The sequence below is a fragment of the Cadophora gregata genome (genome assembly GCF_030347475.1).
Source record: "Cadophora gregata isolate MNR1 chromosome Unknown scaffold_2, whole genome shotgun sequence".
Lineage (NCBI taxonomy): Eukaryota > Fungi > Ascomycota > Leotiomycetes > Helotiales > Ploettnerulaceae > Cadophora > Cadophora gregata.
Window position 1 is genome coordinate 3,444,309 of NW_026695925.1, and position 18,345 is coordinate 3,462,653.

The 18,345-nt window shown below is 49.5% G+C and overlaps 6 protein-coding genes across 6 annotated transcripts; 1 reads left to right on the forward strand and 5 right to left on the reverse strand.

The window, feature by feature from the left end:
- Nucleotide 1: 1 nt before the first annotated feature.
- Nucleotides 2-1,640, reverse strand: ONS95_008418 (uncharacterized protein; the record flags this gene model as incomplete). The annotated part of the gene is made up of 3 exons (XM_058501972.1): nucleotides 1,322-1,640; nucleotides 755-1,260; nucleotides 2-697 (listed from the first exon to the last, which is right to left on the reverse strand). The coding sequence occupies exons 1-3, from the start codon at nucleotides 1,368-1,370 to the stop codon at nucleotides 2-4; spliced, it is 1,251 nt and encodes a 416-aa protein (XP_058363294.1). The 5' UTR covers nucleotides 1,371-1,640.
- A 26-nt stretch (nucleotides 1,641-1,666) lies between these two features.
- On the forward strand, nucleotides 1,667-3,383 carry ONS95_008419 (uncharacterized protein; the record flags this gene model as incomplete). The annotated part of the gene is made up of 3 exons (XM_058501973.1): nucleotides 1,667-1,985; nucleotides 2,103-2,227; nucleotides 2,293-3,383. The coding sequence occupies exons 2-3, from the start codon at nucleotides 2,221-2,223 to the stop codon at nucleotides 3,381-3,383; spliced, it is 1,098 nt and encodes a 365-aa protein (XP_058363295.1). The 5' UTR covers nucleotides 1,667-1,985; nucleotides 2,103-2,220.
- Nucleotides 3,384-3,786: 403 nt separating this feature from the next.
- On the reverse strand, nucleotides 3,787-4,728 carry ONS95_008420 (uncharacterized protein; the record flags this gene model as incomplete). Its single annotated transcript, XM_058501974.1, has 2 exons — nucleotides 4,254-4,728; nucleotides 3,787-4,194 (listed from the first exon to the last, which is right to left on the reverse strand). Exons 1-2 carry the CDS (start codon nucleotides 4,503-4,505, stop codon nucleotides 3,787-3,789), a joined length of 660 nt encoding a protein of 219 aa, XP_058363296.1. The 5' UTR covers nucleotides 4,506-4,728.
- A 1,360-nt stretch (nucleotides 4,729-6,088) lies between these two features.
- ONS95_008421 (uncharacterized protein) lies at nucleotides 6,089-7,619 on the reverse strand (the record flags this gene model as incomplete). The annotated part of the gene is made up of 2 exons (XM_058501975.1): nucleotides 6,089-6,457; nucleotides 6,513-7,619. 2 exons carry the CDS (start codon nucleotides 7,617-7,619, stop codon nucleotides 6,089-6,091), a joined length of 1,476 nt encoding a protein of 491 aa, XP_058363297.1.
- A 1,059-nt stretch (nucleotides 7,620-8,678) lies between these two features.
- Nucleotides 8,679-10,121, reverse strand: ONS95_008422 (uncharacterized protein). Its single transcript, XM_058501976.1, has 2 exons — nucleotides 9,365-10,121; nucleotides 8,679-9,296 (listed from the first exon to the last, which is right to left on the reverse strand). The coding sequence occupies exons 1-2, from the start codon at nucleotides 9,961-9,963 to the stop codon at nucleotides 8,699-8,701; spliced, it is 1,197 nt and encodes a 398-aa protein (XP_058363298.1). The 5' UTR covers nucleotides 9,964-10,121; the 3' UTR covers nucleotides 8,679-8,698.
- A 244-nt stretch (nucleotides 10,122-10,365) lies between these two features.
- Nucleotides 10,366-17,092, reverse strand: ONS95_008423 (uncharacterized protein). Its single transcript, XM_058501977.1, has 2 exons — nucleotides 13,888-17,092; nucleotides 10,366-13,838 (listed from the first exon to the last, which is right to left on the reverse strand). The coding sequence occupies exons 1-2, from the start codon at nucleotides 16,948-16,950 to the stop codon at nucleotides 11,133-11,135; spliced, it is 5,769 nt and encodes a 1,922-aa protein (XP_058363299.1). The 5' UTR covers nucleotides 16,951-17,092; the 3' UTR covers nucleotides 10,366-11,132.
- Nucleotides 17,093-18,345: the final 1,253 nt, after the last annotated feature.

Genomic DNA, 18,345 nt, shown 5'->3' on the forward strand with positions numbered 1-18,345 from the left:
TTTAGGAGATTAACTCTGAGAGAAACTCGTCGATCAGTTTGGAGTACCATCCAACCTTTCCATTCTGATACAGCCTCATCGCAGTTGCCAATTGCCGTCTTCTTGAATCCCCTAGCGCTTCCGATAGACAAAGGCTAATTCCATCATTTCTATTCTCCTCCTGTCTCACAGCCGCCATATAGGCTTTCTGGTCGGCAAACTTTTGTATCAAGTCGGTACTCTGGGGAGAACCTTCTTCATCATAATTCCATGGTGCATCCATAGCAGGTGGAACTGTTTGAAATGTCAAAGGGAAATCTGCAAATACCTCCCACGGCCCAGCGAAGGCTGATTCCCAGTCAATTACGCCGAGTATGTGATATCTATCATTGACGATCACGTTGTTGTGGCCAAAGTCACCGTGGCAGAGAGGAAATGGGCCGCGATCGCGGATAGACAGTCTACCAGCTAGCTCATTGATGGCTTTTGCGAAGGAGGAGACCGAGGGAATAATTTCGGCAGCGTATGGGCCGGATGCTGCTCGTAATTGCTCGTCTGACATACCAAATTCAACTTTTGCTGCCCATGCTTTGAAGAATTCAGTTGCTGTGTCAAAAGGGCCCCCCAGCCCTGGTATCGGACCTTGCTGGTAAGTGCTGTCCCGATTTATCGACACAATTGTCCCGATCTTAGGTAGCTGCACCGCGGATAGCTGGACCTGGGGCAACCCAGTTAGTTATCCCTATGTGCTCCGAACACAAGTCCCTTTACTTACATGTATCTTTGCTAGACTGCTCAAAAAGGCTTGCTTGTACTCAGGCGGTATCTTCATGCCCAAATCCATTCCTACATTACCCTCGAGACAGTCCATTAACATGAATGGTGCTTTCACGCTGTTACCGCTTTCCACCTCAAATGCGTGGATTTGAGGGACAGGTATTCCAGTCTTTTGACGCACAAGAGAAATTGCGTTGATTTCACAATTCATTGTGTTCTTCAGAGCGTCTTTATCGGAACCAGATTTTATCAGAGGAGGCATTCGGAGTCGCGCCACCCATCGAGTCTCATCTGCAAATTCAACAATACGAACTATGTGGTTGTAGCCAAGGCCAATATTCGGAAGTAGTGTGCAGTTGATTCCATGCCGCTTCTTAGCTGAGTATTCTAGGAGTGCAGGCCAATTCACGGATGCTAAAAACAGCTCGGCCCGTGAGCGAAGCGGACCTTCTTGTAGAGAAGAGAAATAAGTCCACTGATACCCAGAAAATGCCTTGTCATTTTCTGGACCGCTGTAAATATGTGTGGTCGATCAAATTTTAAGGTGGCTCAGGGAAGGACTTACGAGAAATGTTGTCAGAGGAAGGTGTCAGCTCGAAGGCTTTACTCTCCATTACGGCAAATAGGAGGAGACCGGCTTAAAATCCGAAAGAACCGTGGCTTCGATAACTCACTTGCATTGAAGAATAGCGGGCTTGACATCAGCAGGTACTACAGGTGTTTAGGAGGGAAAGTAAAAGCTCTGGTGTGGTACTGTAGGCAGATGTAGGGTTTAGAGTTACCTAATCAGTGCCAGCTCCTCATCACGTGAATTACAGCCTCAGAAACACGATCATACCGTAACCGTTATGCAAGGCGAGGCGAGGCTAGTGTGGACTTTCTTTCAACTACAGCATCGAACGAATATCACTTGAACGCTGTTGCTCAAAATTGAGCGTTCAACAGCAACATAAACTCGACTTTCCGACGTCTCAGATCGTTTCATCAACATGTCCTCGTATTGCATTGACGACCTGCCCCCTGAGATCCTCACCGCCATTTGCTCACTTTTTCCTCGTCCAGACCTGCAGAGAGCTCGACTCACTTTCAGAAAGCTCAATTCCACTGCATCTCCATTCCTTTTTAGAATTGTTTTCTTGAAAGTCGGGATTAAGAGCTTCAGAAGGCTTAAGAATATAGCATATGACTCTGTGCTTTCCAACTATGTCCGCGTCATCAGCTACGATCCAGTAAGTGTCAGCCCAGAGAGTATCAAGTCTTTCACTGTACATGAGTTGTATACTTCGCTTCAGATTCCGAAACCTCTCACATAGAATATTACCTGTGCTGACTTGTCCATCGTGTAGTATAAGATGAAAAATACAAGTGGAAGAGTCGCGGAAGAGACTGCCGGCCACGTCAATATGTTTGAACTGTGGAAAATGTACGACTTGGAACGAGGCCTGCGAAAAGCTAGATTTCCAGATGACAAGTTGAGACCATACTTCGATACATGGTGTGCACGTGTCGCTGACCTGGAGGCTCTCACACCATCAGTAGAAATGAACATGCTCATCGATATCTTTAGCAAGCTCCCTATGCTTCAATGCTTACAGTATGATTTGTTCGCAACAGGAGAGATGCACATCTACTCTGGAGAAGACAAGACTGCTTGGGAAGTGAGCACTTCTGCAGACGGAGATACTTCTGCCAGCAGTAAGCGTCGACAGAGGCAGAACGAAAATCGGCACCAGGAACTAGCTTTCTGGACACTTCTCCATGCAGCATATGCTTCGTGTCGCACGGAGCACATCAAAAAGATAAAAGCATCCGGCATGGATTTAATGACTTGGGACCTATTAGGTCGTAAGGCCAATCCGGAATCAATGGTTCTCGCGAATCTCACTGGCATCGACCTTCAATTCGAACACAGCTACGTAAATGGATTATCAGATACCTCACTCAGCCACATATTCTCGAACGCTCCATTGCTGCAACATATAGCAGTGTCCTTCAAATCTTTGGTGTCTACTTTGTACAGGTACAACCGACATGCTCGGATTTCCGATTTCATATCAGAAACTCAATGTTGGAAAGACTTAAAACATCTTTCTCTTGAGCATCTCGTAACCACTGATGCCGAGCTTCGTAACCTAGTGACACGTCATCGAAATTCACTGCGATCCCTAGAGCTTAAGCATGTCTTGCTTCACTCAGGCGATAGTATCATCCGTCTGGATGATGATGCAGAAGACCCAAACGATCGAAAGGGAAACGAAGAAGTAGGATCTTGGCTCGACATGATCGAATTTCTTCGTACCACCCTATCACTAGACCGGATGAGATTCGGTGGAATTCTGGCAAATGGTCGTAATGAGGCATGGAAAGTTGGCCCTTCACTCACCAACATCCCCCAAATGCCACAGAGCTCTTTCCTGAAGCAAAGGATCGAACGATGTGTCTGCAAGGGAGGCACGAGTCCCATCGATCGTGTTTCTAGTGACAGAGTAATGGCGGAGACCCCGAAAAATCACAAATTTGATACCCGTGGCCTACAGATACCATACATCTGGGAAGATGAGACTTGGCGCTTATCCGTTGTTGAGCTTCCAAGAATACATGATCCCAACGATCGGGAGCGCTTCTGACGGTTGCTTGCTGTACTGTATGCTACGCTACACTAGTCTCTTTGGCTCGTTTACTTGCTTGAGAGCGTCTAGTGAAGCCCATCAATGATATTGAAGCTGCGGGCGCAGACGGATTCACTCATACATGGCCCTGATAACGCGCTACTATGACTGCGGCATCTCGGAACTTGATTCTTTACAGTCTGGGATGAATTTCTAGATGCGGGCTCCGTGGCGTCGAGCACAATCAATTGTACAGTGGAACTTTCAGAGGGGTTTGTTGTTGCATTACATGTTCTAAAAAACAACGCTGCTGTATTTTCAGAAGGCACAGCCTCTCTCGAGAGTACTGGAGACCTCATACGCCAACCATGCACTGTTTCGAAATTGCCAGCCACAGTTCAAGGTGGACAGTGCAGGCCGTCTATCTACAGTTAAACGGCAATCTCATGACGAAATAATTCTGCTCCTTCCCATTCCCAATGCTAATATGTGAAGCAATACTAGCCTTATGGACATAACCATTATAATAATCCATCTTGTAGAACGGATACTTGTCATATCCGCTATACTTCGTGTGAACCCCACGTCCACCATTGGTGTTCTCATTGAAGCTTTGATCGATGTAAATGACCAAGAGGTACTTGAGCTCGGAAGGCATCGAATATCCACGATCATCACCAACAATCTCTCCGACTTTGGAGCCTAGGGTGGCGCGGCTGACGTGTGTGTTGACGCCAATCTTGTTGCACCAGTGGTCGTAGATGTAGAGACCGGCGATGCCATCCCAGGTGCTGTGTTCGACGAAGGAGACTGTGCAGCGACCGACATCCTGGGATACATATTAGTACCAAGTACGACCGTTAATTTTGTCGGGGGAAGTGAACTTACTGCCGGTTCAGGCACACAGCCAATGAAGTCCTGGACGTCGTCTTCGAGATGGATCGTGAAGACGGCGGGATCATCGCGAGCGCGGAGGCTGGAGAGGGCCTCTTGCTCGAGAACGGAAATTCTATGAGCAGTCGCATTGAATGAATTTGCATCCAAGAAGTCGGCTGCAGCGATTGGAGAAGCGGTTGCCAAGGTGCTGGTGAGCATGAGGCAGACGATGGACAGGATCATGTTGATGGATGAGAGCTGCATGTTGAAAGACACCCAAGGTTTCCTTCAGAGAATCAGTAGTAAAGTGTTTCGATGTTCGATTCTGTGTCAAGGGTACCTCGCTGTGTTCGGAGTCAAGTTGAAAGATGATGCTAGAAGTCGAGAAAGGATTGAACTGATGCGAATGAGCTGGTTTATGTAGCAAAATAAACAAGGCACGACGCTGGCAGCTTTTCCAATGATGGAAGATATTGATTGAATCGACAATTACTCATGCTAAGCGCTAATCAATCGGTCTAAATCATGGAACTACCAACAGTCTTTATTGACGCTGTGGGATTCACTCATCCATTTTCGAAATCGGAATGCCAAAGCGGCACAGTCCTTGATTATCCCCTCAACTGCCGTATCAAGCACACCTGTAGCGAGACCCTGTAATTAAGCGAAGAACGCTGAAATTCGTTGTCGTCCAGGCAGCCTTAGCGCCTCGCTTCAGCGCCGTGCCCTGGAAAAGTGTGTTTTCGGCAGTTGAGGGGATAGCCTTTGTCCACTGCTTTCAACACATATCACAAATTCCTTCAGTGGGTTCATCGATCCCCTAATTTTCCATCTATCGTCAGAATTAATATCGAAGAACTTGCACCTGCCCACTGGCAGACGGTCTCTTTCAACGCCTAACACAAAGTCCTCGCGGTCATCTCTCTCGGCATTTCAAGACTCCTCCTGTCTCTCTCGGCCGAAGCAGCATTTCTTATCCCTTGTACAGAGTGTCCAACAATTCTCCCTGAAACATTAACTGATGCATTCGTTGGTCTTTCTTGGTCTGTTTTCGTGGTCCCTGTACCACCTGTGCCGGAATGTTGCTCGCTTCGATCCCCTTGTTTTCCTGTGATGCTCGCGGTTCATTTCTTTCTTGTCTTCAGTTCATCGCCAACAGTCTATGAAGAATACCTTTCATTGATTTCATCTTTTGGATCGTGTGATGCGTGAATGCTGCTGACCATAGGTGGTTCTCACGCTATTCTGTCGCCAAAACTTCAGTTCAGATTTTCCGAAGACGAAACCGCGCCTCAAGTAGAGTAGCATTGCGAAGAAGTTCGTATTCCTTTAATCATGAATGAAGGAATAGGCTTGGTAGCTGTTGGATATTATGCGATACATGGTTAGATCATGGAGGGGGTGATTATATGTCAAACTTGAAGGACAAGTTCAAGCACGAATAAACATTACCACAATATCAACCTTGGTACTTCGAGCTACAGAAATATGGTCCTACAGTTATTGAAAGGTCATTACAGGATGATTGAAAAGAGGTTTAAGGAGACGTGGAGCATTTCTAACTGCCGCTTGGACAGTTTGGTTCTGCTGAGTATCAGCCAGGGAGCAGAGAAACTCGATGTAACAGATGTTTGAAGTGATCCAGAGAGAGACCGTCTTTGTCATCAGGAAAAGCAATAGGGAGCTGATACTGTGGCAACGACTCGTGGCTATTAGCGCAAAAATCATACTGCCCGCACTCCAACGCCCCTCTCTTCTCCCTTGTGCCTGTCAATCTTGACTTACAGCATGGATAGTCAGTTATGTCTATCAAATTCTGATAGGGTAGATCGAAAGTTGTGTTTCCATTAAAGACTTTGAATCTTGCCGTTTTTCCCAGCCTCAAAAACGAGCTTCCAGTACGCCGGGCAATTGCCAACGAACAAAGCTCGACTATTCAGTTCGTTGCGCGAAGTGAGCCAGGTGAATGTGTCATTTTCGTAATGGTGTAATCGAACTTTCTCTGCCTCCAAACCTTGCAGAGACCGGTACAGGTGTCCATCTTCGAGTGTCACGACAATCTTGAGGATATGATTCTCGCCCCAATAGGTTCCTACGTATGCCTCCAGGGGTTTGGGGCCTTGTGCCCTTGGTCTGTTGTTCTGCAAGCTGCTTCGTGACTCTGGAGTGCCACCCCAGATTAGCCTCCACAGCAGATTTTGCAGGCCTGATGAAATCTGTTCGTTCAGCCGGGGAAACATCCAGCAACTCTTTTATCAGGAGTTGTCCTACCCAGTCAGGAACATCGTTGAGAGCCAGGCTATTGCTGAGGACAAGTATGATAGAGTCCAGGTCCGGGAGCAGAGCAACGAAGGCGAGCGTACCCGCTAGACTGCCCTGATGGAACATGACTAATTGGGATGGAACTCCTTTGCCAATGATTGGCATTCCTCCAGGGACAGAGTTGATGCCGAGTTGCCCCATTTGACCAGGCAGCTGCACTCTACCCCAACCCATGGCATACGACGCCTCGTGTCTTGAGATCGATTCCAGCGGAATTCGGGACGACATCAGATATGGGCCTTGCGACAGAGACAACTCCTTGCTCGATCCTTTTTGTGTGTTGAAGGACCGCAAGAAAAACTGGTATAATTTCAACATGTCGACGATATTAGATCGCATACCGCCCGAGACTCCACCCCACCAATCGTCACCCATCTTCGGAGCAGTTATGTGTGCCAGAGTTCCATCGTCGAGGGTGCTGTAAGATTTCGCAACGTTGTTGACGGAGGCAGGTGGAGTGACAAGGTACGTGCTGCTCATGTCAAGAGGTTCGAAAATCCGCTTGGTTATAAAGTCCCTAAAAGAAAGCCCGCTGAGCCGCTCAATAACCTTGCCAACCAGTTCGTAGCCGGCATTGTTGTATGCGAACTGCCCGCGGAATGGCCGTACCCTCTCGCGCGTGTTCAGAAACCGCATCACATCGTCTTTCGCAATTAGGCAGTTGTTCTCGGCGCTGACTGCATATCCATCATTGCCTTCCAAGCCGTGGCGATGAGAGAGCAAGTCAGTCACAGTCAAACAGTTTTTGATCACACCATCTCTGGAGTCGAACTCGGGAAGAAGGTCCTTGACCGGCGTATCCCAGGTTACGCTGCCTTCGTCGACGAGAAGTGAGAAAGCGGCTGCGGTGACGGCTTTCGTGAGCGAAGCTCCAGCAAAAATGGTTTCGTTGTTAACTGGTAGGGCGGCTTCCACATCACGATATCCGAAATTGTCCTGGTACACGAGTTCTCCTCGGGTCATGACCGCTACCGACAATCCAGGAGCACCCCCAACCCGCATCAGTTCCTCTAAGACTGGGCGCCGTCTACGAAAGCGGTCACCAGAGTCACCCATGATGGAAGAATACCTGCCTGTGGAAACAGAAAGCGATCAAGACACGATCTAAGTGTACAGAGAGGGGAGTTGGAGTTGCACATGAAAGAAGAAAATGATACGTACACGTTTTCAACCGAAATACAAGGCGACGTAGATGGTTGAGCCTGTCTGAGAGGATAGGCAAACGGACAATAGCAGCGAACAGGAGAATGGCCAGCAAAGATTGAGGCCGCATGCTTCGGTCGTACAATGGAGCACTGCACCAAGCACCGCGCTAGTAGATCAGGCTCAACACGCAGCAGGTGAATCAACGGAGGGCGGCGACTTTCAAAGAGACGCTGGACAGTGCAAAATCATAGCACTAGAACTCAGGCGGATTAAGTGTCGCTTGGTGTCATGAAACTCTAGAGGCCATGGGAAGTAAAATGTGTTTCTGAGCTGGTGATGCGGTATTGGTTGTCGGAGAATCGTGAGCCTGCGTCACAGATTCTCAGAAACCAAATATGAAAGGTGAAAGAAAGAAGAGACCAGCTCACCTTCTGCGACACCACTGAGTGGCATTGGCCGAGTGGGCTGTGTGACAGCAGTAAATACACGCTGTTGTATATTTATGCTAACTTTTTTAATCCATTCTTACACAGATTTTCACTGTTACTCTGAAAGCGGCTATTTACCGGCACCCTTCGACGTCAAAATATTATCATAGTCACCATCATTCTGAAAACGGCTGGTTGGCTTGGCGGGCCCACTTCTCTTACTCCACTCAACTGCTCAAATTTCTCGTTCTGGGCTCTATAAGTATGTATATGATATTAAGCGATTAAGTATAACACTATTTTAATTTTTAACCTTGTACAGAGGCGGTCTTGTTCTCACAATTTCAAGTGATGAATGGGGATGAGGTGTAAAATAAGCGAGCTTGAAATCAGGGATAATAAACAAAGCTCGGTATGAGAAAAGTTTCTCCTGCGGCTCCATCCCGAACTGCAACCGTACTAAATGCGTCAAATCAAGGCATTATTTACGCTTGCTACTGGTCTAATCCCACCCACCACAGTTCAAAGAAGAATTGTCTCCCTGGTCATTCCCCCTAGATGTCACACGGCACCAAGCCGAAAAGACAGCCACTTCTGCCCTAACGGTCTCAACCCCACCTCCATCTTCTCTCCCCCATTCCACCGCTTTCTTGACATCAAAGGAATCCCCGTCAGCCTATAGTCCTCACCGAGCGTAACATGCACCGGCGTCGTCGCCACACACTGCATCCCCAAAACCCCACCCCCAGCCCCAATCACACCACCAGCACTCCCTCTTAGCAAGCTCTGCTCCTTCCCAAGCAGCCCATAACGCAGGACAAACCTCCTCAACATCCCTCTATGCAGCGCCGCAGCCGTGAACGGAGTCGCCGATCTCGCCCTACCATACAACTCCTCGACCAGCGCCCGCGTAAAGAAGAACTGGTCTTCCCTGCTACGCAGACTGCCCATGATGGTTGAGCCGGGGACGAGGTCAGCGTATCCTCCTGCAGCGATGATCTCGGTGCGGTGGGATGAGCCAGTTGCTTGGGAGGCAGAGACAGTGGATGCGGCGAAGCAGGTATCGAGGAGGATGAGGACGTCGCAGGGCATGTATTCGAGGCCGACTTGGATTGAGGACCAGTCGAAGCCTGGGAGGGGTTGGCTGGGATCATAGGTACTATTGGAATAGAATAATCAGTAATTTGATATAATGAGATGATTGGAACAGATATCGTGCAATCTTACTCTGGAACGCACGACATGCGAAAACTCATATTGTCTTGCAGCGCTCCATGTCCAATATAATAAACGATCAAGAGATCCTCAGGACTGAGCTCCTCTCCATTCTTGATATTCTTGATCGCGCCTTGGACTGCTGGATATGGATTCTCCAGAGGAATATAAAGAGTCTTGGTCGTGAATCGGTACCGTGTTCTCAAAGTATCTTCCAACAAAGCAAGCTCGCTACCTGTGCTCTCCAAATCGTCTTCCTCCCATCGCATCAAGAGCGCGTAAACGTTGCTGTACAATCCATGGTGTGTATCTGTCGAGGCTTCAGAAGGTTCTGTGACGATTGATGCTGTACTTTCTCTGTTAATAGTAGGTGTTTTAGGCGTTTCGGTCGACGACGCATGTGAGTTTCGCGAACCTGTATCTTCCGACTCATGATTACTCTCTCCACCACCGGACGCCGAAGACTCCCCAGTCGGTGATGCCACTTCCCTCCTAGTGGTACCACTACTCTCAGCCTTTGAAGACTCCACGTCCGAGCCTTGAACAGCATCAAGCACAGCCGTCGTCTCTCCGGTAAAGTCGGAAGAAACAGATATGGATAGAGACAACATCGTGGAACGAACCCGAGACTCCTATGTGAAAAGTTGTTTGTGTGAGAATTGAAGGATGGATGAACATGCTATAGTTGAGATATATATGCCTCTGGATATCATCGTAAAAGAGCAGATATTATTCCGATGTGTAATGATACCATCAACCTGACTCACTGACTTCCAACAGCGGAAATACGAAGCATTCATTGATGACACCTCACCTTCGCTACACAGAATAGTGACAAGAACCCACGTATTTCCGGTACATACAAATCTGTTTGCTGCACGGAGGTGATTCCACAAGGTAGTCAACTAGACACCAACAAACTGTGGTTAAAAGAAATATCTTTCCCATCATGTCTGTCTCTGCGACGCACCGGACAGAGTCACAGAGACTCTCTGTGAACAACGGATGTTGACCCAATGATCCAAACAATCCCTGGAATTAGCCGAGCCGAGCCGAGCCGAGCTCCTTCCAGTTTACTAGCGACCATACACCTTCGAAATACACTTCACGTCCACACATCACGGCACAGAATACCCAAACAAACCTCACTCACACTCATAGTACACTTCGCCACTAGTGTTCAACCATGAAGATCTAAAATCATTTTTCCATTCATTCATTCAATCACACACACTCCCTCTCTACACCTTCTCTACGTAGTCATCCTCTCTGACTCTCTTTCATCATCCATCCCACCCACCCACCCACCCCAATCTAAACCCCCCAGAAAAAAAAACAAAAGAGAGAACAAAACTACAGACCCCAGACCCCAGACCCCCTCAAACACCCAGCTAAACACAAAACAAAAAAAAAATAACCCATCCCCCTTCCCTTTCCTTTCGTTTCATTTCCTATATCCCCTTTCTAAGAACATGCCGCCGCCGCCGCCCCAGCCATGCACTCAAATTAAAGCCCCCCGCCGCACCCATATATCTCCCCCAAGTATCTACAACAAAACGTACCGCAGATAAACGCAACTCAACTCAACTCAACTCAAATAAAATAAACGAGATAACAGAAGGCGGAATTATAAGTACAGTGCAAGACATGCATGCAAAACATGGTATAGCAACAACAAATCAAGGAGACTCGTAACAACATAAGCGACATCTCAATATACTTGTGCCCCTCCCCTTCTACCCCTCCCTCCCCTTCTATGCCTCCTATTTTGCCATCTCACTCAAGCCATCCCACTTCTACACAGCATATAAATCCACTCACAATCTCCCGCCCTAGCCGTCTGGAAACACCACTTCCTCATCTTGCCCGACACACCCCCCGTAGCACGCATGATGCCCACCGTGCCATCATCACCCACGATATCCTCCCAGATGGAAGCGACGACGCCGCGCTGCCCAAGCTTACTGAAACACTTGGCGCCGAGCACGCAGTCGAGGAGGACCTGCGGGTTACCAACATCAAGCACTCGCTGCGTGATGGTGATGCGCTTTTCGGGCCCGTGATCCAGAGCAGAAGCTTGACGCATGCCAGGCGGAGGAGCCGTGACCGTGAGGCGGGCACCACCGCGATCATCCCATTTGTTGCCTGGGAGGCCGATGTACAGGCGGATCTTGAGGTCTTGCCAGCCGAGGTCGCGGACTGTGATGCCGTTGCTGAACATGCTTCCGCTGGCGGCGATGCTGGGGCTGGTGGTGTGTGGTGGGGTGGCGCCTGAGTAGTCGGACGAGCTTGTTGACATGTGGCCTTGGCCGGCTTGGACGGTTGATTTGGAGATGTTGAAGATGCCGCCGATGCCGAAGCGCTTGACTGCTGAGATGGCGGAACTGAGACTGCTTTGCTCGCTTCCCGTTGAACTTTGTGGAGGAGCATTCGCTGACGATCTTCTGAAACTCTGCTTTCTCAGTAGGGAACCGTGTCGACTACCAGCAACAGCCTTCTCATATGCACTGTTCTGACCATAAGCAGCGAACATGCGCTGTTGTTCCATCATCTTGAATTTCAGGTTCTCCATACGAGCTTTATGTAGTGCAGCATAGAGCGCATCACAATCTTGTTGGTTTAGTGTTCGATATCTGAGCGTGAGGGCGACGCCTTTCATTCTGGAGCTTGCAGATGGCGGTGCAGTAATTTCGATATCGATGCGAGTACTCTGACGAAGGTTGACATGCGGCGTGATATCCTGCCCAACCAATGGATCCGAATCTCGGCTGTGCTTCTTTGGCGTCTCAATATCCGAGCCCATAGCCGGAGATGAATGGATGGAGCTGAGATCAAAGCATTCTACACGTCCAGGGCCAACAACAACTGAGCAGGGATCGGGGTATATATCCTCCCATTTACCTCTCTTGTCCGACCAGAGCGAGACCATAGCCGCAATCTTCTTGGTGGCGGTACTTGGTCTTGGAGCTGTAGGCCTGTTTATGAATGGCGGCTGGGACGCAGAGTTGGAGGGAGCTAAGCTAGCATTTGGATGGTTGTATATTGAGGTTGGGCGAGACGCAGGCAGAGTTGCGGCAGTTGTGGGTCCAGTGTCTTCCGCTTCCAATTCGTCCAGCTCATCTAGCTCATCGGCTGACTCGTCCGACGATTCCGTGTACGAATCAGAATCAGACTGCTCCGAGGAAGATGATGTACCCGACGCATCAGATGGTTGATATTCATGCTTCAGAGGAGACGAAGTACGGCGGTTCCTCCCTCGTGGAGTCGGTGAGTCGAGTGGAGGGGTGATCTTGAGCGTAGGTGATGGAGTTCTGTGAACTGGCGGAGGTGGGGGAGTGTCCTCGGTCTTCGTCGGTGTTGTCTTGTGGTATCTCTTCATGCTCTCCGGCTCTGGTCTCATTGATTCCTTCAGAGGAGTGCTTGTCTTCCCTGGTGTACTTGGTGACCGCAACTTCGGTATATCACCAAGCATTGTGCCAGCCGTCTTCTCATCTCCTTTCCTATCGGCTGTCTCGGCCTTGTCATCTCCGTTCAGAGCTCCAGACATAACACATGGGATAGCACAAACCTCGACGTTCTTTCCATGGTATCTTGAAGGTCTCGGGCGTTGCGGGGTAGTCGGTCTGGATTTCTGCAAAACAAGCGGTTTCTTCCCAGCTTTGTGCATAGCATCGTTCAGATCTTTGACATCCAGGATACTATACTCTCCAAGCTCACTGATCCTGTCTTCCGAGAAGGTGTTGTAGACAGTGTGCATAAGCCCCGGTACGCCACCAGATACAGATTTCTCGGCTTCTCGCCTGGGCCGTTCGCCGAGCGGTATATCGTCTGTCTTAGCTGATTTCAAGGCTCCTATGATACTTCTCGTATCATCACCAGCTTCGGAGAGGACCGTCTCGAGCTCGGGATCAAGCTTCGATTTATAGTGTATAATTGGCGGTGGAACGGGACTAGTACCAAGTTTCTCCAGCCATTCTGTTGCAACCTCAACCTCTTTGGCATCAATCATGAAGCTTTCTCTCCATTCTGAACGTGTGACGTCTTGCCCTCTAATCATGAGAACCAGCTCCGTCTCACTATCTCCCTTTCGAGCTGAGATGAAATCCATAGAGACAGGCGGGAAGAGGAGGAAGTATTTGGTGCCATCCGTCTGGCAAATCAGGACATCCCCAGAGTCACTCTTGTTGTTCTCATTGACACGCAGAGTCAGTTCAACTTCACACTCCAGATGCTGGCCATTGGAATGGATCATCTCAAATGAGAATAGATCCTTCATGTAGACTTGACGCTCTCGGTTGATTGTGACATCTTTGGTATGGGCCATTGTCTTCGGATCTCGGGCGCGGGAAGCATCGGTGTTGTTTGCTCGCTGATCCTCCTTTCGAGCGACCTCTGCTCGTATACGCTGTCGGCGATATTTCTCTAATTCCTCATAAGCATCAGTGACGCTTTTGGAGGTTTCCGTATTTAAGAGCTTGTCAAACCCCTACTTCATGTTAGTTCTGTCGTCGTGATACACATTTGGAATAACATACCCTTGCGGCCTTCGCCAGGCCCTTGATACGAACCAAGGGCCTCTTCAGCATATACCCTACATCTGCTCGTTCTCCGGTGTCACGAAGAACATCGCCATTCTCATTGATCCGCATCTTAGCAGGGTCTGAGTTCTCAGCCAAAGAGGAGGTACGAGAAGCCGGGGCTAGATTGACGACCACATCTTCGAACCCAGAGCGCCAGGCACGCAAGTAATCTTCATAAGTCTTGCACGCAGATTGGGCCCAACGGAGAAAATCGTCTTGGCTCGTAAGAGGAATCCGCTTATGGAGGCTCTTTAATCGTTCCAGGGCGACACCCATGTCAACAATGGGCTTGGTGAACGAGTTGTCGGTGCCATTAGGATCGAATAGGCCAGCTGCAACAGCAGAATCTGATTTCGACAGCACCGCTGTGAGAAGTACAGGAATGACTCCATCGACCAGAGTGTTCAATTCGCGCATATACTTCGTCTCATCTTCAGCCAGTTCCTTCATCAGGTCGTGGACAGTAGCTGTATCGAGGTTCGTTCTGGTTGTTCGGATACTGCGAGCTGATTTGATGCTGTGTCCTCGTCCCGGAACTTCAGCATCGGGAAGAGACAGCATAGACACCAGGTCTGAATGCTTGGTTAATCGCCTCTTCAGGCCATGCTTGTTGCTTGTTGATACTTTGCTATGTCGGGAGAGACTCGATGCGGATGTTCCAGTGAGTACACTACTCTGTGTGACCGTAGTGTGAGAAAGCTCTGATCCAGTTGAGGTTTCTGTGAGTGAAGATCCCGATGAGAGGGTACTGAACGTTTCAACAGATGCAATAGTGGATAGTCTGTGGCCTCCAGTAGTAGGCGCCAATCGCCTAGGGAATGATGGCGGAGCCCTTGATACTTTCGGTTCCTCAAAGGCTGGCTTGTCTTGAGCTCGTGGACTGTGTCTGGGTGGAGGATCTTCCGGCACAGAATCTAAGTCTCTTGATCTGTATTCTTCGGCTCGGTTGATATCTTTCTCTCTCAATCCAATGAAATCAAACGGACTTGGGGCAGATTTCCCCATCGAAGATTCCCCTTTGAAAGCATCAAACACAGCTTCTTTCAAGGATAGCTTCCGTGCAGATTTTGGGGATGAGGTATTGCGAGTTGCAGGGCTCCTTCTCAGACCAGACGGAGAGGCAGGTGGGGAGTTCTCCATGCTAGGGAGAGTATTTCGATTCTTGTGCTCAACAGGCGAAGGCTCCACCTGTTGTTCCTCCTTTTCCAGTGATTTCCGATTCCTTCGTTTCCGCCTAGGCTCCGTATGCTCAAGATCGCGTTCAAGTTCTTTTTCTGTCCGATCCTCTTCCTTGTAACTTGGCATCCGCGAAATTGGTGCCTCTGGGACCTCTAAGCTGGCTACCGCGGGCGCTGGACCTTCAACAAACGGATCGACTGTCCCATTCAACCAAGAATCGATGCTCGGCGGTTGATTTGTTCCACCTCTGGGTGGCTCTACAGAATCATGCATCATCTTCTTGCCTTCTGTGTACACTCTCTTTAGAACTTTAGGCACAGCAGCGAAGCTGGGATTTCGCTTCGGTCCAGGTCTTCTCATTGACCCAGCTTCAGCACCAACTGGAAGCTCAAGAACACTTAACGCCGAGTTTCCAAAGGGTATCTCATCCATCGACTCAGGAGGAGTAAGTGATTTTCGACCTTTGCCTCTGGAGCCTTGCCTCGTTGGTGTCACGTAGGAGTAGTTATCGTCTTCATCTTCGTGAGTTGTAGCATGAGATGTGACTCTAGATCTGCCCTCAGATTCTGTTGGAGGCTTCAGATTTTGGTTGCTCTTCTTCCTCGGGGTAGGCGTAGGTGAGTCGTGCTCAGATTTGGGGCGTCTCTTGCTTCCGTCTTTCCGAACAGGTTTCACTCTCAATTCGGATTGAGGCGAGCTCTCTCTACACGGTCGTATCCTGATGCCATCATCATTTGAACTTGTTTTCGAAGGCGTCACTCTGATACCGTCATCGTATGAAGCAGATAGCCTCAAGCCTCCTTCCATCGACACAGATGGCTTTCGACCTTCTGTCGTAGGCCTATCTTTCGAAGGTTTGATCCTAATCCCATCATCGACCGGCTCTTGTTTGGAGACATTCCTGCTTCTCGGACTTTCAGTACCCTGTCTTGAAGGCCTTCCACTCCTCGGCGACTCTCCCTGATGCTCCCACTCCTCAGCTTTCCGACTACGACTCCTGGGCTTCGGTCTCTCCAGTACGATTTCCGGCTCAACACTTTCTGTTCTGCGAACCCAATCCTCAATCTTCTTCTCGACTGGTGGATTGATTGCCGTGGCCTGCAAGAAGTTCTTCGGTATATTCCCTCCTTTCCTCGGAGGGCTTTTCTTCTTCCTCCAGTGGTCATCACTGATCACCCTCTTCTTCGGCGCAAGACTCTTACTCCTCACTCTATCCGCATCTCCATTATCCCTCCCTCTCCTCCCCCCATCATCCTCTCCCTCCCCATCGTCCTTAGCCTTCTCCTTCCTCTTCGCAGGCGTCTGCCGTTTCGGCACAACAATCCTCTCCTTCTCCTGCCGCACCACCACCTCCGGCTCACTATCCGTCTCATACTCCACGACAATCTCCTCAGCAGCTTCTCCCTTCCCCGCACCCGCGCTGGCCTTCTGCCACTCCTTGACCCTCTCCTGGACCTTGCCGGGGGCTTGTACCCTCGCCACGACGTCGGCGCGCATCTCCCTCTTCACGACATCGAGGCTCTTCCGTCTGGCGGTCCGCTGCCTCGCGGGACTCGGTCTGCCGAGGAGGAAGTCGCCCAGGAGGGTGGGCTCGACTGCTTTGCGCGCGCGGGCTGGCGCAGAAGCTGGTGTCTTTTGGGCGTTGCCATTCTGCGCTGAGGTTTTGCGCAGTGGTGTTCGTGGTCCGGAGGGCTTGCGTGGGGTGCTGAGTCGTTTGGGGGTGTTTGGATTGCTTGCTTTCCGTTTCGCAGGTGTGTTGGGAGGGGGTGTGTTGTTTTCGTTTTCGTTGTCGTTGTCGTTGTCGGAGGAGGACGGAGATGGAATTGGTGGTTTGGCCATGTTCTAGAATGGAGAAAAAGAATGGGTAAGTGTACATTCCTTACAATTGCGCTTTCCCTGGGGAAAGTGGATTCCCGGTGTTGATGGGAGCTCGCATTTCCATCACTTCCGAGACACAATATCTCGAGAATGTATGATAAGGGCTCAAGTGGAGTAAGTAAACAATGAACAACATACCTCACAGCTTCACTCCCGATCCAGGTCCAGCTTCACAACATCAATCCCACCACATCAACAACCAAACATCGAAGCATGTGAAAGGAAAATATTGCTCTCAGATTCGCGCGTTCTGTTCCGTCTCGTCTGCACCGTCCCATCCATCCAAACACAATCATTCATTCCTCTCTGTCTCTCAATCCGAACCTTCTCTGCAGGCGATGCAATTCCAAAGAATGACGATGTAGGTGTCTCGCAGATCAAATCCAAACCCAAATCAAGGTGCCAGATCCAGATCTCACCAGCCAGCCAGCAAGCAATGTAAGCTGCAAGGCAAGCATCACACAATCACAAACGCGCAATTGTGCTTGCTGCCCTCGGGTCTTCCCAAGCTTCTGATTCGCAAATCGGCCGCGCCGCCCAGTTGTTGGTGCAGCAACGCGCAAGCGGCAACAAAACAAGAAGAGCAAACAGAGCAAGCCACCAAATCCCGGTTCCAGCGATCACCCCAGAACGGGAAATCCGTGTACAGAGGCGGTACCATCGAAATAGATTGTCCTGTTGGTCAGTTCTGCACACAACTCAGAAAGTATCAATCGATGCAGAATCACCAGTAACAACAATAACCTAAAAAGAAAAGTATATTTCTTCAGCTCAGCTCCATCACCCAACCCTCACAGCGTCGCATGGTTAAGGTATCACCCGTCCCCGACCATGTCCAAAATCAAGGTTTCCAATATACACCCCCATCCATCCACTATGTGTTTATATACCACAAACCCCAGATCTATATCAGTATCATCTCACCCTCCACTCGCATCCTCTCTTCTCCTCTGTATTCATATTTATATTTATATTTATGCCTTATCTACCTACCCAATAGCGCTGGCTTCAAATACAGCAATAATACGACCTCACTCGCAGCATCTTCAACATCGGTGTTCTTGCACCCGACCAACCCGACCCGACAAACCGACCGACGGACCTGATCCTGATCCAGCACGCCCGGTATCAACAGTCCCTGATTCGCTGCTCTCAGGGGAGGCAGCTTTGAGGTTGAACCCCGCCCCGTCCGTCCATGCAGCTCAGCTGCATCCGAGCTGCCGTAACGAAACATCCCAATTCCAGATTTCGATCCTCCAGCGCCTTCGGTATAATATCGCATGCACTTCCCAGTGTTTCCACCCGCGAGGCACAATCGTATTGTTGATTGTTTCATTTGCAGCGTTCCCTCTTCTC

What these genes read in the sequence shown, in the direction of transcription:
- ONS95_008423 (XM_058501977.1), bottom strand. Translation starts at nt 16,950, where the DNA reads ATGGCCAAACCACCAATTCCATCTCCGTCCTCCTCCGACAACGACAAC. An exon ending in GCCTGGCGAAGGCCGCAAGG is followed by an intron (nt 13,839 to 13,887) that starts GTATGTTATTCC and finishes AACATGAAGTAG; the next exon opens with GGGTTTGACAAGCTCTTAAA.
- ONS95_008422 (XM_058501976.1), bottom strand. Translation starts at nt 9,963, where the DNA reads ATGTTGTCTCTATCCATATCTGTTTCTTCCGACTTTACCGGAGAGACG. An exon ending in CGCATGTCGTGCGTTCCAGA is followed by an intron (nt 9,297 to 9,364) that starts GTAAGATTGCAC and finishes CTATTCCAATAG; the next exon opens with TACCTATGATCCCAGCCAAC.